General features: G+C 36.8%; 1 protein-coding gene across 2 annotated transcripts in view; it reads right to left on the reverse strand.

Moving 5' to 3' along the window:
- Nucleotides 1-17,854, reverse strand: part of CDC40 (cell division cycle 40) — a 42,131-nt gene that overhangs the window by 22,751 nt on the left and 1,526 nt on the right. Inside the window, exons 1-3 of one of the 2 annotated variants that reach the window (XM_026666665.2) lie at nt 17,585-17,832; nt 7,936-8,022; nt 1,021-1,150 (exon numbers count right to left, since the gene is read on the reverse strand). In XM_026666665.2, the coding sequence (XP_026522450.2) occupies nt 1,021-1,150; nt 7,936-8,022; nt 17,585-17,797 (430 nt within the window). In that variant the 5' untranslated portion in view covers nt 17,798-17,832. Of the gene's footprint in view, nt 1-1,020; nt 1,151-7,935; nt 8,023-17,584; nt 17,833-17,854 lie in introns of those variants that run through there. The other variant, XM_026666666.2, reaches the window with a different exon arrangement.

Here is a 17,854-nt window from a genome sequence, read left to right on the forward strand (position 1 = left end):
TTGCTAGACTATTGCTTGGTTTGTTTCCAGAGTTATATTCAACTGTTTACCTCTAGAAAATATAAATCTTAATGTAAGTAGTATGTAAATATATATTTGAGAAACATTTTAAAATACATATACAGATAGAACATACACATTCTACACAATCTGCTGCTCTTTCTCTTTCATTTGCAAACATCACATTAAAATGAATGCTAAAATGTTTCAAGCTTCACAGGTAATCAACTTGGGTTGATTTATTTATTATACAGAATAGTAAAACTGCCCCAAAGGAGAAAAAGGAAATTCTCCAAAATGAATTAGGCATCTTTCTTTTCAAGATATATTTGAGGTTTCTACATATTTCCTATATATTTTCTCAATTGATATCATAGGTTTCAGAGAATGGGCCTTCCTCTCTATCTCCAGGCAATGCTATGGATTGACCCTGGACCTAGAATGCAAGCCATGAATTCTACAAGATATTTTCCATAATAGATACCCACAAAATGAATGGGAGTCAAACTTTCCCTTTAGCTGATCTTAAGCTTTGGAATATACTCCCTGTTGAACTGAGGAAATTAGTCTTCTGAAAGACAGGCTTTTAAATAGTATGGAGATAGAGAGGAAGGCCCATTCTCTGAAACCTATGATATCAATTGAGAAAATATATAGGAAATATGTAGAAACCTCAAATATATCTTGAAAAGAAAGATGCCTAATTCATTTTGGTGAATTTCCTTTGAGGAACTGTATAACTAAAATTAATATTGTAAAAGCTTTTTAAAAAGGTGAATAGGAAATTCAATTAAATAAACAATTTAAGCCTAAATGTTTTCTGAAATTTTCGAATTAAAAACAAAGTCTTTTGACACTTACTACTTGCCAGAAAGACCAATGGCAAATGGACCCAATTTATTTTTAAAGCTTTGAAAGTTCTGAGAGGTTTGGAGGTATATTAGAGCATGGCATTAATAAGCATAACAATTTTAAACTGGTTCGAATATAAAGACACACACACACACGCACACACATTACCATAAGTTGCAAATGTTCTCCTCTGTTGTTCAAACATGAAATCATTAATATGTGCTGGTTCCGTATATCCAGAAAGCATGTTCCTGGGAGCGGCCATCTGCTGAGTTCTAAATGGATTGACTGGCCCAAACTGTGTAAAAATGGTACAATAAAATGCTTTAATAAGATTTGCTCCATATATAGCATTTTATTTAAAAAAATATCCATATTGAAATTGAAGATAATGGTGTCTTATCTTTCATTCAAAGAACTCTGCACACCATACATTAGTCTGTCCTCACAACAATTCAATAAAGTTAGGTCAGAAGAATGATTGCCTAAGATCATTACTGAACCTTCACAAGTGGGCATTTGAACCTCAGATTCAGTAATTGTAATGTAACATACTACCACGATCTGAAATTTTGTAGACAATGGGTTAGCAGTTTCCAGGCATTACTGAACGGAATAATCAGCAACGTCAGTGGATTTTTCCATTGGTCATAGAAGATGTGACATTTAGTCTGTTATCAGGAGGCTCACCATTGCCTATCCTGCTAAGGTTTAGTATGGAAAAGACACACATCTACCGTGTTTCTCATATAATAAGGCAGGGTCTTATTTTTTTTTTTTGAGCCCCCCAAAAATGGCTAGGTTGTCTTTTCGGGGGTGACTTAATTCCCCCCCCCACCTTGCATCTTCGGGCAGGTGGGCGGCGACGGCTTGGATGTTGACCTCAGCGTTGGTGGGGTACTTTGTATCAGGGTCAATGCAGGCAGCACCATATCTGGGTGTGCAACAAAAGTACTTCCTAACGGCAAGCCCCCCCACCATCCCCCCCATTTCGCATGTTTTAATATAGGCCTTAATTTGGGGGGAGGGGCTTAATTTCATTTCATGCCTATAAAACATGCTGGGACTTCCTATTTGGGGAGGCCGTATTGTTGGAGAAACAGGGTATTTGTGTATCTATTAATGTGAGGATCAAAACCAAATTTTTGCAATGGTTTCCAAATTTATATAGAGAAATCTGCCACCTCACATAAGCAAAATTGTTACATATTCATATTGGTATGTGATTGGTATGATATATAGAGTAATGATGACTGCTAAATAATCAACGATGAAAGTAGAAATGGAGTCAATAATCTCACTTTCAGAATTCTTACAGTACAATATGCAAAATTATATTAATAGCCACAATTCAATAATAAGATGTCCCCCTCATTTTGAGACTTTTTATCCAAAATAGCAGCATCAAGAAAATTAAACTGCAGGTAGATGCAAGGCATTCCATTCACTCAAATAAAGTTAAAAGGATTGAAAGCATAGACGACCAGAAATTCCCCATCCAATTTATTCTTAACCACTCTGTAGTATTAGAGTTGTTAAATATTATCCCTAGTACACCCCACGTTCTGTAACAATGTTAGAGAAATTGAAGTACTTTATAGCTGAATATAATTGCTATGGAGCCAAGGATGAATTCATTGTATGCTATTTATGGGCTATCTCAGAGTTTTATTCTCTATGGGTTTCCTATTTTTGCCTCAATAGGATGGTCAGAATCAAGATGGCTGCGCTGCCTTCTGTACTGTACTGTGATTTTTTTTTTCCACATTAGCTAAGTAAAAATTCTGCTGAAAGCTTCAACTGATTTTTTTTCTGTGAACCATGCTGAGATAACACAGTTTACAATACCTCCAACCTTGATGGTGATAAGATCACTGCAAGAGAAGCAGAATCTGCAGAAGTCACCACATTCCCTTAGGCATCGGTGGCTGAGAGCAATTTAGATTTCCATTCTTCCCCAATCTGAATCCAACCCTATCAGACTTCAGTTATTTAACTGATTGCACTGTAATGTTTAGATTGCAAGTTATCTTCATGTCAGAGCTAAGATACTACATTCAATTTTACTTTCCATTTTTGCAATGGCAATCTTTATACTATTCTATCCCTATTGTGTGCCTCTAAATCAGTTCTGGAAAGCCCTTTATCCACCAGAGACAGGCATATATGTCTGCAGATAAGAATCTGGTTTTAATATATTCCATTCTACTAAAGCTGTGCACAGTTTCGAGGGAGGAATTCGGTGAGAAAAGCTGGCAATAACAGAGTGCAAAATGATCAGATGAAAGGTATATATTCCTCATAAATTAACTGCAGCTATTAATATAAGGCTGTTATTCTAGCCGCAGAGATGCCCACTATATGAATCTTGAGCCGTTTGACAAAAAAGTCAAAACTGCAATACTTAATGAGATTCATTTCATGTATTATTTCCTCATCCTCTCGAATCATTCTCCTGCTCCCTCATGTTTAAATCTAAGATCAAACTAATCAAGTAATAAATATTCTTAACCAGCAAAAATTATAGCTATTTTTTGAACAGTTTACAGTATATGTTTTCATACTGTTTACTCTTGGGAATGCAGGTCACCAATATCACAAAAAATGCATTAAGCGTACAAAAAATAACCTTTTGAGTTTTGATAGCCATGTTTTCACAACTGATAACTGTTTACATTGAGACAAATGAAAATGTATATAGATAGTCTTCACTTACAGCCATAATTTGCCCAGAATGAAGGTTGTGCTGGTGGTTAAATGAGTCATCATGTGACGATGTCCAATTTTATGATCTTTTATGTGGTGATCATTAAGTAAATTCAGTAGTTGTTAAGCAAACCCTTTGTCCATAAGTAAACAATGTCACAAATCCCATTCGACTGCAGGACACTGCAAATGGCCATAAAATGCAATCATGTGACTGCACTCCCATCCCGGGTGTCAGAACTTCGAATCCCATTAATAAGTACCTTTTGGGGGGTCCACCATAATTTCAAACCATCACTAAGCGACTGGTTATAAGTCAAGGGTCATCTACACTTATAGTAGCTGCTTTTTCCTGGAGATTTTTTTCTGAGGAATATTCAATTTTATGATTTTTTTTTAAAAAAATAACCTAGGTATTTTAGAGATTTTACAAAGTAGAAATTTATATTCAAGTGTATCATACTTTTAATTGAATTTAAAAAATGCCTGTTTGTTTTTTTTAGAATTTAAGAAGAAAAAGGATTGCAAATATAAGGAATACTGCTGTTTTTTGCCTGTAAATATTATTTATTGCAGAACACTATAATTACAAAAATATGGCATTTATGAAACTCATAAAAACACATTAAATATGGAAAAGACACATATCTTCAATGCATCAGTTCAGTACAATTCCTAATTGATCACGCCAAAACTCCTTGAGAATTAACACTGCTTTCTTGTCTTTTGATAAAATTAGCATTCTTCAAGAGTACAGATCTAGCATTTAATCGATAAAAAGATAAAGATAAAAAAAGAGAGTCCTCAATACTCCACTTACTGTGTAATTTCATAAATGCAAGAGAAAGAAGTAAAAGTAACATCTGGCTATGAGATTACAAAGCTATGAATAAGATCATTCTTTTCCCCACATTTTGCTTACTATTTCCAAGTGAAAAGTGAAATAACTAGAGTATTATAAACAGACCAGATGTATTTTATATACACGAACTCCATTATTTAGCTTTATTATTTCCAGTTTTAAGGAACTGTATTGTACAAAACAAGAAACAAATAAAATCTGTAAAAGAACAGTCTCAGGGGAGATATGGTAGCAATTTTTAGATATCTAAAAGTCTGCTATACATAGGAGGAATACACTTGTCCTTTGTTGCTCCAAAAAGGGTAGTACCAATACCAATGGACTGAAACCACAGAGAAGTAGATTCAAATTAGATACAGGTGAAACTCGAAAAATTAGAATATCGTGCAAAAGTTCGTTTATTTCAGTAATCCAACTTAAAAGGTGAACCTAATATATGAGATAGACTCATTACATGCAAAGCAAGATAGTTCAAGCCGTGATTTGTCATAATTGAGATGATTATGGCTTACAGCTCATGAAAAACCCCGAATCCACAATCTCAGAAAATTAGAATATTGTGAAAAGGTTCAATATCTAGGCTCAAAATGTCCCACTCTAATTAGCTAATTGAGCCATAACACCTGCAAAGGGTTCCTGAGCCTTTAAATGGTCTCTCAGTCTGGTTCAGTTGGAAGCACAATCATGGGAAAGACTGCTGACCTGACAGTTGTGCAGAAAGCCATCATTGACACCCTCCATAAGGAGGGAAAGCCTCAAAAGGTAATTGTAAAAGAAGTTGGATGTTCCCAAAGTGCTGTATCAAAGCACCTTAAGAGAAAGTTATGTGGAAGGGAAAAGTATGGAAGAAAAAGGTGCACAAGCAGCAGGGATGACTGCAGCCTGGAGAGGATTGTCAGGAAAAGGCCATTCAAAAATGTTGGGGACTTTCACAAGGAGTGGACTGAGGCTGGAGTCAGTGCATCAAGAGCCACCACACAGAGACGGATCCTGGATATGGGCTTCAAATGTCGTATTCCTCTTGTCAAGCCGCTCCTGACAACAAACAACGTCAGAAGCGTCTTGCCTGGGCTAAACAAAAAAAGAACTGGTCTGTTGCTCAGTCCAAAATCCTCTTTTCTGATGAGAGCAACTTTTGCATCTCATTTGGAAACCAAGGACCCAGAGTCTGGAGGAAGAATGGAGAGGCACACACTGCAAGATGCTTGAAGTCTAGTGTGAAGTTTCCACAGTCTGTGTTGATCTGGGGAGCCATGTCATCTGCTGGTGTTGGTCCACTGTGCTTCATTAAGTCCAGGGTCAACGCAGCCGTCTACCAGGAGATTTTGGACCACTTCATGCTTCCTTCCACAGACGAGCTTTATGGGGATGCTGATTTCATTTTCCAGCAGGACTTGGCACCTGCCCACACTGCCAAAAGCACCAAAACCTGGTTCAATGACCATGGGATTACTGTGCTTGATTGGCCAGCAAACTCGCCTGACCTGAACCCCATGGAACATTGCCAAGAGAAAGATGAGAGACATGAGACCCAACAATACAGAAGAGCTGAAGGCCGCTATTGAAGCATCCTGATCTTCCATAACACCTCAGCAGTGCCACAGGTTGATAGCTTCCATGCCACGCCGCACTGAGGCAGTAATTGCTGCAAAAGGGACCCAAACCTAGTACTGAGTACATATGCATGCTTATACTTTCAGAGGACCGATATTGTTCTATGTACAATCCTTGTTTTATTGATTGCATGTAATATTCTAATTTTCTGAGATTGTGGATTTGGTGTTTTCATGAGCTGTAAGCCATAATCATCTCATTTATGACAAATCACGGCTTGAACTATCTTGCTTTGCATGTAATGAGTCTATCTCATATATTAGTTTCACCTTTTAAGTTGCATTACTGAAATAAATGAACTTTTGCATGATATTCTAATTTTTCGAGTTTCACCTGTATTGGGAGAAATTTCCTGATAGTAAGGTGTCAAAGAATAGGTTGCCTGAATATGTGGCGTTATCTTTCACTGGGGATTTTGAAACAGAGGCTGGATTGCTGTCCAAAGTGCTTAAGAATCTTACACCAAGCAGGGATTTGGACTGGATGATTTCTTAGGTACCTTTCAACTATATGCTTTTATGAAATGTTTTTCTATTCTAATTAGCTGAAATCTGAATTTTTTGTTAGAAAAAAAATATTTTTAGGAGAAAGATTTTCCAATTTCATAGTTCAAGCTCTTTATTATATACTGTAATTTTTATTATTCATTTTGGTGTAGCATTTAGTGTATTGAATAGTTATAAAAAAGTTATGTCCTAATTTCCAGCCTCAATTTTATACTTTCTTCAACTACCTTTTAGTTGAAGAAAGTATCAATATACTTAAATACAACAGGTGATGTTGCAAAGTGTATATAATGTAATAATTAACAGTAATTTTCCACATCATACTGAATAATATTAGCTAATACTATCAAGTTTAAGAAGCCATAATTCATCTCTACACTGTGTTGCTGAGATTGTAGCTAAAATACTGTGTCTAATTCTGCCCACTGCATTTTTAAAAAAGGCAGACAAACTGTATCATGCCCAAAGGACAGGTGATAAGGAGCTAGAAAGAAAACGTATAAGAACAGTTGTAGCTATGGATATGGAGAAGAGAAGAATGGGTGGGGAGAGATAGACAATGTCTTTGATTATCTGAACAACTGTCATGTAGAACAGGGGTCCCCTCGGTCCCGGACCGGTACCTATACGGAACAAGTCTTACCGGGCCGCTGGTTGCTGGCGCCGCCATCTTTTGATAAAAAGTGCTTCCGGTGAGCCCGGGTAGAAAGCTCACCGAAGCTTTTCATCAAAAATGGTGCACCAACGCCGGTGAGCTTTCCGGTAGAAAGCCATTTCTGCCGAAAAGCTCACGAAGGGGGGCTGTCATTTTTGATGAAAAGTGCTTCCGTGAGCCGGAAGCACTTTTTGGGGCTCAAAAAAAAAAGATGGCGGTGCCCAGTTGATGCGATACCGGCGCGGAAGAGCCAGCTGATGCGGTGGGGCCGAGCATGACAAAGGTTGGGGATCTGAACAACTGTCATGTAGAAGATGGAGCAGAATTGTTCAGAGTAGCTTCAGAAACCAGGAAAGGATAAATGGGTTTAAACGGCACAGAAGTGGATTTTGGTTAGACACCCCCAAAATACTAATGGTCAGAGCCTTTAAACCAGGGGTCTTTAAACTTGACAGCTTTAAGACTTGTGGACTTCAACTCCCAGAATTCCTCCTCCAGTCATGTTAGCTCAGGAATTCTGGGAGTTGAAGTCCACAAGTCTTAAACTTGCCAAGTTTGAAGACCCTTGCTTTAAACAATGAAATACTCTGAAGATGGTGGGCTGAATAATAGGATGCAACAGCAAATTCCTTCACTGGGCAGGATTGGACTAGATGATCTCCAGATCCTCTTCTAACCTTTACATCTATGATTTTATGATAAATTGAAAGCAATTCACATTAAAAGGCCAATTTACTTACCTCTGGTGCAAACATGGTGTCATACTTTGGATTATATTGAACTTCCTTGGTGGTTGGATCAAGATGAACCCCTGTTTCCACATCTTCCTAGAAAATTAAACATAGTTGTAATGGACATACTTTCCAAACAGTACATCTTCTATATTAGCCTGATTAGAAAATTATATTTCAAGTTCCCTAAGATCTCAAAGATCTTACTTTGGGATATGGCACCATCAGAGCAACTTTTATATAAACTTCCTATAAAACTGGCATCTGAAAAATGTCTTATATTTTCTTTTTGCAATAGGACTTTCCTAGGTTTGGATAACAGATTATTCATCATAGGCTACCTGCCAATAGATATATTCGCTCAAGGTTGAATTGTGGACTCTTTAGTGCTGCTCTCTGAACTTACCATAGTTAACTGAATCATACCATAACTATATCATACTTTTTAACTAACTTAACTATAGTTTTGATTGGAAAACCATGAGCATCTGAGACCAAATTAAATCTAAAAATGCTCGGGAATTCTTGGAACCTTAGGGGTCCCATCAACAGGTACACAGTGAAACAATAGACAAAGCTTTTTGGATGAGAAGCGAAATGTCTTCAAAGAAAAACCAGAAAGTCCAGTTGCCTCTTGAAAAAAGCACCTTTGGGAAACCATGACCTGGATGACTGAGAATCTCCATAGACATCCATTCAAGAGTCAATAAAAAGCTAAAAATAAACAGAAAGACCAGAACATCTCCTTACCAGCAATTAACACCCAGATAAGCAGGGATTAAAACCAAACAAATAATCAAGCAGTGAACTGCCTCACCAAAGAATTACCAAGGAGAAAACAATGCCCCACCAACATGAACAAGGCAAACTACTGTATATAAAAAAACAGAAAGCAAGTATCACTCCCTTCTAATATTGAAGATATAATCTAGTTGGATAACAAAACATCTTCAACCAAAAAACCAAGCTCAGAGAACGAGCGACTCCACAGTGTGGTTGGCGAACATAATTTTCTTAAGTCCTACAGGAGGCTGTCCCCTATATAAACCAATTAAACCAATACAGAAGGGAAGTTCCCCAAGCAGGGAACTTCAACATGTTAGAATTAAAGCAAATATCAATATCAAAGACCAAAGAAATATTAGTTAAGACCACACAACACCACCAACTTTGTGAAGGCAAGATGCACTAGTGAGAGAATACAGAAAAATTATGAACAATTTACTCCTACTACCCCACACTGACCTTCTCCATTTATCATTTGGAAGGCACAAATCTAAGAGGCCCCCTCTGGCAGTTGCACAACATCTGCTTAACAACTTTAACATTGATTCCCAATGGGTTACTGAACTCCCAGACACAGATAGACATACAGGTGATCCCATGCAAAAGGTGCCAGGTTTTGAACTATCTCACTAACAACTAACTCTGAATAGGATTCATACCTCACATGGCATCTGCTGGGATTTATTGTATAAATGGAGTGTAAATCCTCCCCTCAATGAGACCATGGGGTCCCACATCAAAATTGTAGATCACACTGTGACCGGTTGTAAGCTGAAAGCATATACTGGTCCAGTATTTTATTTTTTTCAGATAAACAATGCTACATTTCAATGGTTAATATCCTAAACATTGGCATCTGAATACGGATCCTTTTAACATTCATATTTTACTGTTGTTGTTTTTTAATTTTAGGTGACATGTTAGTAAATCCATATATGTTATGCCATATCTTTGGGGAAAAAAGATTTGGATCTTATTATCAAAAACATTTACTATTTGTCTCAAACATCAGTTAACTTCTTCAAAAACTAACAGAATCCTTGACAAACAGCTCCTATTTCTAGTGATGAAATTTTAACCTTAGTTAAAAAAAAAAAAAAAAGGCCAATTCAATTCAGGGCTGCATTTATCTAATGCTAACCCAGAGATTCAGTACCAAGGAAAGCAGAATTATGCAATCAATATATGTTTTATGGCAAACTCTTGATTTAAGGGATTTAATAAAAAATATGTTTTAAAGCAAAATTGCCCTTTAATTCTGAATCAGATTTTATGCATGTAGAAAATAGTGAATCAGATTTTATAAATGCACAGAAGCTTACAGAGTATGGACAAAATTTCTCAGCTGTATCCAAAGTTTACTAACCAAGGTCTAACAAAAGTTTATTTTTTCAATTTAAACACCACACGGATAGCTCATAAGACAAAAATAAAACAACAAATATATAATCAAAATGTAACATAAAGCAATAAATGGATTTAGTTACAGACACAAATAACGTTTACTGTATCTGTACTGTCTAGTATTTAAGGCATCAGGATACAAACTGGGACATCTGAGTTCTAAAACCACTTTAGGCAGAGTGACCTCGGGTCAGTCACTCTCTCTCTATCCAACTGATCTCATAGGGTTGTTGTAGCGAAAATAGGAGGAGGAAGGGGTATGTTTGCTGCCTTGAGTTGTTTATAAAAAAAATAATAATAAAGGTGGCATATAAAATAAATAAATAACATTATACATTATATTATTTCATTTTATACAAATTATAAGGAAACCAAGTATTAACCTCCATCACTAAGAAATCCACACAGTTCCTTTTTGGTCTTAATAGTATCCCTCCCATGCTACAAGTTCATAACCTGTGAGATTTCTAAAAATAGTAATATAAGTAGATATTGTTTAGATTGACCGAGCAAATAATGTCAAATTCTATATCCTTCTTTAGAGTTTGGACAAACAGAAAAATCTCAGAAACTTTTTACTAAGTGTTTTCTGCATCTAGACTTACTAGTTTTGAAAATAACTGAACCAGTGATAATTTAGTATATCAGAATGGAATGGCTTCATGAACTCATTACTTCATAAAGACTTTTATAAAGGTTATTCAGCTCACCATTGTTGAACTTCATTCTACAATGAAGTCCATTCGTACATCAATAAAACTGGACACAGAATACAATATTATGAAACAATTCATCCCATTCAACATAAATGAATTTAGGAAGCACAGTAAGGATAAAAATCATCTCTCAGATTCAATTCGGTATTCAATTAATAAAAGAAAGCTATAAGTTATATACCTTTCCCAGAAGGAGAATATCTACTTAGAGAATGATTTTTCATAAACATTCCATCTCTCCTAGTTGGCTTCACAGTGGACAAGAAAACTGAATGGATGATTGGTATATATATATATATATTCCAATATGTATACATATGTACATATATACATATATATACACACACATACACAGAAAAATTTGTGAAAAGATGGGAAAATGGATAGAAAAATATTAAGGGGTGGAAATGCTAGCCAAAAAAGCAGTAGGGTAGTATGAGGCTCTATTATGAAGAATGAATATCAAAAGAGTAAAAGTGGAGGTACAGGTGATCCTCACTTAACAACCCTAACTGGGATTAGAATTTCCATCACTAAGTGAAGCAGTCATTAGGTGAAACACCACATGACCACACTATTTAGAGACAGCAGTTTTAGTAGCCCTCATTGCAGCTATTAAGCAAGGATTTGCTGTTTTTCGAAGAGCATCTCATGTTTCCTTTGACCTGCCATGCTTACCTTCACTTCACCTTGTCCCATCTCTTATCTCCCCCCATCTTTGTTCTTTTGGCTGCCTTGCACTCTGCTGTTGCTTCCCCCTGCCAACTTTTGTTGTCTTCTTCCTCCTGCTGTGATGAGGCCCTACCTGATCAAGGCCTGGACTTTTGCTAGGCATCTATGATGCTGTGTGAGACCCTTGCAAGGCCTTTATTCAGCATAGGGAGGCCTTGCAGAAGGTCAGCAGTTGCCTCAGCTGGGTGTGTGTTGTCAGCGGTGAGAGGAAGAAGACAGCAAAGGTCAGCTGTCAGTCAGCGGGGGACGATGGAGTGCGGGGTGGCCAAAATGATCTATCTGAGTGGCCTACCCTTCTCTCCCCATCCTACTTTCAAGATAATGATACAATAAAAATAATGTCTATTTCTTGTACCTGAATAATTCTGTAGTTTGACTTGAATTATTAAACAATCTCTTTACATCAGTGTTTACTGAAAATATCTTTCTCTATAAAGACATCAGAGAAAATAAATTCCACAGCCACCTGAGGCAGCTTATTTGGCTACTGCATTATTTTTGTCAGTATTATTCTTGAGAATCAACATTACACAATCTTGTGGTTTTAAACCATTGGATGCCAAAGTGCATCATAAATGTTTCCATTAATGAATGGAGATTCTTTAGCTTCTTTCCTTGAGTGATAACTTCCTACAGCCTCTGAACCAAAAATGCATTATGGCCAAGGGGCTGCCATTGAAAAGAAATGCTACCTTCTGCAATTAGATGGAAAACTTGCCCTCAACAATTATCATCTTCTTTATTAAATATCTTTACAAATTGTCAGTATAAAGCACCTATTGGAGCAAGTTCTTATTGCTGGTGGGATAGCCAATAATAATAGAATATCTATCCTCCCCTCTGCACATCTCCAAATCTCTGTAGTATTGCAGAAAGCTAAAGATAAGAAAGCAAAGCGAAGTCCTATTATATTAGTGCAATCCACCAACATAACATTGGTTGGTACTTCCTGGTTTGGGGAACATAATGAATTATAATCACAGCTAGGATATGAGATTAAATTGGCACAAGAGTTTAACTCACTCAAATGGGATTTTGACTTCTGTAAGTAGCCAACACGTTTAATTTTATCCTGAACTACTTTGGAAAAGCCAGCAGCTTATCATGTGTCTGTGCTAGAAAAGCAGAAGCTAAAGATGCCCTTAGACACAGTCTTTAAGCTGCATTTCCATTTTTATTCCTATCAGCACCTTCTCCCTCATAATCCACAGAAATGCATGACTAGTTCCACAAGTGAAGCAGTACTATGGAGCAACAGAGGTTTTCTGCATACTGCATGACAAAGATTCTGAAATTTGAATCATTTAAGAAAAGGCTTAGAAAGAAACATTGTTACAAAGTTTTGAAAGTGGCAAACTGATGTCCACATAAAAGCTGTTGAATAGTTTTAAAGCACCTCCTAGAATACAGCTTGAAAATTAACTACTATGTTGTTTCTGAAGAATTTAATCAGTAATTGATGTTATTGTCACCATGAACATAATAGGAAATTATAATCAGTTGCAATGTTTTAATTCTGATTATAATGCCAAATGTGCAAAGAGATAATTAATTCTACTCCAAATATTCATAATGTTCAGAAATGTCTGTTTTATTATCTTCATATAGAATGCTGGAGAAAAAAGTTTTAATGATACATTGTATAGATCAATCATCAAGCTATATTAAACAAACTTGCAACTGCTTCATAAATCATGCTAAATCATAATGGCTCTATGCTTCATTTGTTGAATGTGGCCTAAAGATTCAATACCCTTTTTCCCTACTCTTGGAATAAACCAGAGAAAGAAACCCAAGAAAACCATGTTTTAACCAGGTTTGTTCCACTCAGAATAAACATAGTTCCAATTTGTCTAATATTCTATAACTACTATACTGCACTAGCTGCATCTGCTTATAAAATTCAGCACTGTCCATTAAGACAAGTACTCTGAATACTTAGGATGTAGGTATTTTTGTGCAGAATTCTGTTAATATAGACAAAAACATTACTTTTTAAGGATCATATAATACATTATTTCTTTAAAATTAAATTTGAAACAGGAAGCATCCAAAATTATGTCCGATTAAAAATATGACACAAAAGTCCTGACAATTTTTTTCCCAATAAAAACCTTGTCTGGTGTTTAAAACAGCAAAAGTAGAAAAGCAGTTGTATGTAAAAACAATTTATGCAGGGGATCATTCATGGTAACGAACATTATATTCCTTAATTTATTCCTTGTGCATTAAAAAAAAGTTGGGGAGTTCAAATGAGTGTCCTTTTTTGATTCTTTAATAAAAGGATTATAAAGGACAGAAGTTATCAGCAATTCAGTAAGCTCCTTTCCATAAAACATCAACTAATCTGGGATTAGCAAATGAACATAATGAGTGTGTCTCACTAATATAGCATGTTAAGGATGATATATACAGAATATGTACATCAATATAAACATTCACACAATGGTGAATAAAAACTAACACTTTTACATGATATATATAGTAAAGCAAGACAATTTTTTTTTTGCAAATTAGAATGTATATTATTTTTGTGCAGTTATTTACAGATTCAAATTCAAAAAGCAGTGAATATGACAGATGCAGATGTCTGAATAACTTTTCAGTTAGTACTCTGTAGTCTTTCCTTTGGCAGAGATAACTTGCAGACATTTCCCATAGCTAGCTAAGAATCTTTCTATTCTTGGTTTTAGAATGTTCTTTTTTGTAGAACTCTTCGAGCTCAGAAATATTCTCAGGACTCCCTGCATGCATGTATCTTTGTGATTCCAGTTTTATAACATTAACATCTGGAGATTATGAGGTCCATTTCAAAGTCATTTCTCTTTCTTTTCTGAAAGTATTTTATGGGCGATTTTGAGCTATGTTTTGGATTGCTGACTGACATAACCAACTTATTTTCAGCTTCCATTTCTCTAATAATTACACTAACATTGTAGAGTATTAGTTTCTAGAACATGATGACATTTAATTGAATCCATTCAATTAGTAAAGACTTTTCTTCATAGTCAGTGAGCAGGTGTACAGCCTAACTACATTAAATGGGAAATAAGCAGAATGTAATTTAGATTACTAAAATGTACTGTACTTTATATGGAACTGACCTAGAAGGCAACTCAAAAGTTATAACTAATAAAAATGTGAAATATGCATTTGTTTTACAGGAGCAATTGTACTGGTTGCTGTACTGGCTTCTGATAAGCCTCCATATAAAACAATATTTTATTTGAATTAGCAACAGTTGGCTGCCTTACATAGCATACTAAACTATACGTGATAGTTTAAAAACACCACCACATACATCACTGTATCAATCTTTAGTTTATTTTATTTTAAGATGATTCAGACACACACCAAATGTAGAAAAGAGCAAATTATGGTATTAATGCAAGCCATATGTTAATTTTTAATAGCATGTCTGAACTACTAGAAACTTTAGTAAAGCCATGTTTGTTTATAGGTCACCTGAAACAGTCAACTCTGGACAGCAAAAACCACTTATGGCTGCTTATATCCTTTACAAATGGAGTTTCAAGCAACATCACTACATAAATAACAATGTCCTACATTAGATTTCAGCAATTCAGCTTCACGGTTTACCATATATATCATTATTAATGATGCAAACTAATGCCAACAGATGCCAACTAATATTAGCATGCTAACTGGTATATTTCAACTTCCCCAAGAACTAAATCTATCTAAGTAAGTTGTGTCGCAGTCATCACTTCCAAATTTAAGAAAAAAGAAAATTCTGAAATTAATTCTGATAAAGACCTGGAAATTCAATTGCAAATAGGATATTCACTGATATTTACATATTAAAAATGTAAATTAAACATTTTAGCATATAGGTGGCTGAACTAGGAAAGACCTCCATGAAATTAGTGAAGTAAAAACCATGAGTCAGGGGGTATTGATAGCTTAATTAACCCACATCTGCAGTATAAAAACAGATCTACTCATCTTCCAAAGCAAAGCAGGTAAACAAAAAATGCATGGATAAAAATGCATGGAGGACAGAAGATGGTTATCTTAAATTCATGTGACATGTTGGATCGTTTCAGAGATATTTCCTTACTTAAACTGAGAAACAGAATGGCCAAGGTTAGGCAAAAAAGCAATGGGAGTGGCAATGACATCTAACTTCTTTCTAGTTTCCCATAGATTTTCCATGTAGGAAACTGTCATAGTTAGAAATGACAATCAGGTAACTAAAACTGACCATAAGAACCAGGGAACAGTGAAGCGGCCACAACTTTGCCAAATTCCAATCTCACAGGAGCCATGGGTCCTGGAACTTGGATGCATTCTTTAAGTTAGCCCTATTTGAGGTACATTGGTTCAAAAACTGTTGCTTTATTATGCATCATTTTGCCCAATGGAATGCTACAAAAAAAATCAAACAGACATAAGTGTTTTACTAGAATATAGATTATGTGAAGAGCTTTCATCCCAGTAACACAAGTTATGCAAAAAGTTACTGATTTGTTTAATATTTAGCACACACACATTTTTGTCAATGTCTTCACAACTGATCTTTACAAAGTAAGCTATTGTGACTCTATACAGGAAAGTTGTTCCAATAGCCTTCAGTCCTAGTTATCAACAAAATAACATCATGTGGGAAGAGAGATGGTGCCACTTTGGAGAATACAACAGAAGAAACAGATCTTGTTCCATAACTCAAAATAACTCTTTGATTTCATTTGCAATGCTATGCCTCAGACACAAAGACATGAAAGAAATAGGATTGTGAAGATCAATGCTGATCTGTAAAGTTAAATTTACCCTCGCCCACCTTCCCAGTGAATGCTGAAGCTAAAACTACAGGTAATCCTCAACTTACAATCACTGTTGAGCCCAAAATTTATGTTGCTAAGTGAGAAATTTGTTAAGTGAGTGTTGCCCCTCACATCCTGGACATAAACTGTTTCAACTCCTACCCTCAAAATGATGCTATAGAGCACTGCACACCAGAACAACTAGGCACAAGGACAGTTTTTCCCTGAACACCATCACTCTGCTAAACAAATAATTCCCTCAACACTGTCCAACTATTTACAAAGTTTGCACTACTATTACTATTAATTTTCTCACCACTCCTTATCACCCACTCACTCCGACTTGTGACCATATGACTGTAACTTTGTCACTCGTATCCTTACGGTTTATATTGACTGTTTCCTAGTATGATTTGATTGCTTATTGTACCCTATGACAATTATTAAATGTTGTACCTTATGATTCTTGATCCTTGATGCGTGTATCTTTTCTTTTATGTACATTGAGAGCATCTGCACCAAAACAAATTCCTTGTGTGTCCAATCACACTTGGCCAATAAAGAATTCAGTTTTCGACTTTTCTGGCCACAGTTGTTAAGTGAATCCCTGCAGTTGTTAAATTAGTAACACAGTTGTTAAGTGAATCTGGTTTCCCTATTGACTTTGCTTGTCAGAAGGTTGTGGTAGGCGATCACAGGACGCCAGGACACTGCAACCTTCATAAATATTAATCAGTTGTCAAGCATCATCTGGATTGTAAATCATGTGACCCTGGGGATGCTGCAATGGTCCCTAAGAGTGAAAAATGATCATAAGTGACTTTTTTCAGTGTAACTTCAGTCACTAAGTGGACTGTTGTAAGTCGAGGACTTCCTGTATAACATTTTAAAACATCCACATGCTTCTGAGTGTGCAAGGCTGGACGCCACCCATTCCCCAACAAGCCTTTACCAGGACCAGCGAAGTCTCGAAAAAGTGATGAATAAGCTTTCCCTACGGACTCGCCGCTATAAGATTTACAATCACGCTTCCTGGAGGAAGCTTGCACGCGAAAACACCCACGGCGTCGTTTCCCCGTGGCACAGCCAAAGAAAACCGCTAGGGTCTGGGAATGTCAAGTCTGCCATCCAAGTCAGGAAAACGTTGGCCCTTTCTACTCGGCGGGGCTCGTAGCCGAACAGCCGCGATCTATCTGTTCAGGTGGCGGGTATCGGCCATCGCCGGCCAGCTCTTACCTTGACCGACACTGCTGGGGCCGAGTCCACTACCGGCAGCAACACCTGTTGCGCAGCGGGCGCCGCCGCCGCCGCCGCCGCCGCCAAGTGAAGCACAGCGTCAGCCCCGGCGACCTGAGCGGAAAGGCCGGGCCTTCCTTCAGCATCCGAGCCCGAGTCGGAATCGGAATCCGAGCCCCCGTATGACGCGAGGGCAGCGATGGCGGCCGACATCTTACCCGAACGGAAGTGGCCCTCCTAGGCCAGGGGGGCGGGGCGCGGGAAAAGCCT

This window comes from Notechis scutatus, chromosome 1 (assembly GCF_049901735.1).
Source record: "Notechis scutatus isolate UNSWTSFEM ecotype Mainland chromosome 1, rNotScu1.2, whole genome shotgun sequence".
NCBI lineage: Eukaryota > Metazoa > Chordata > Lepidosauria > Squamata > Elapidae > Notechis > Notechis scutatus.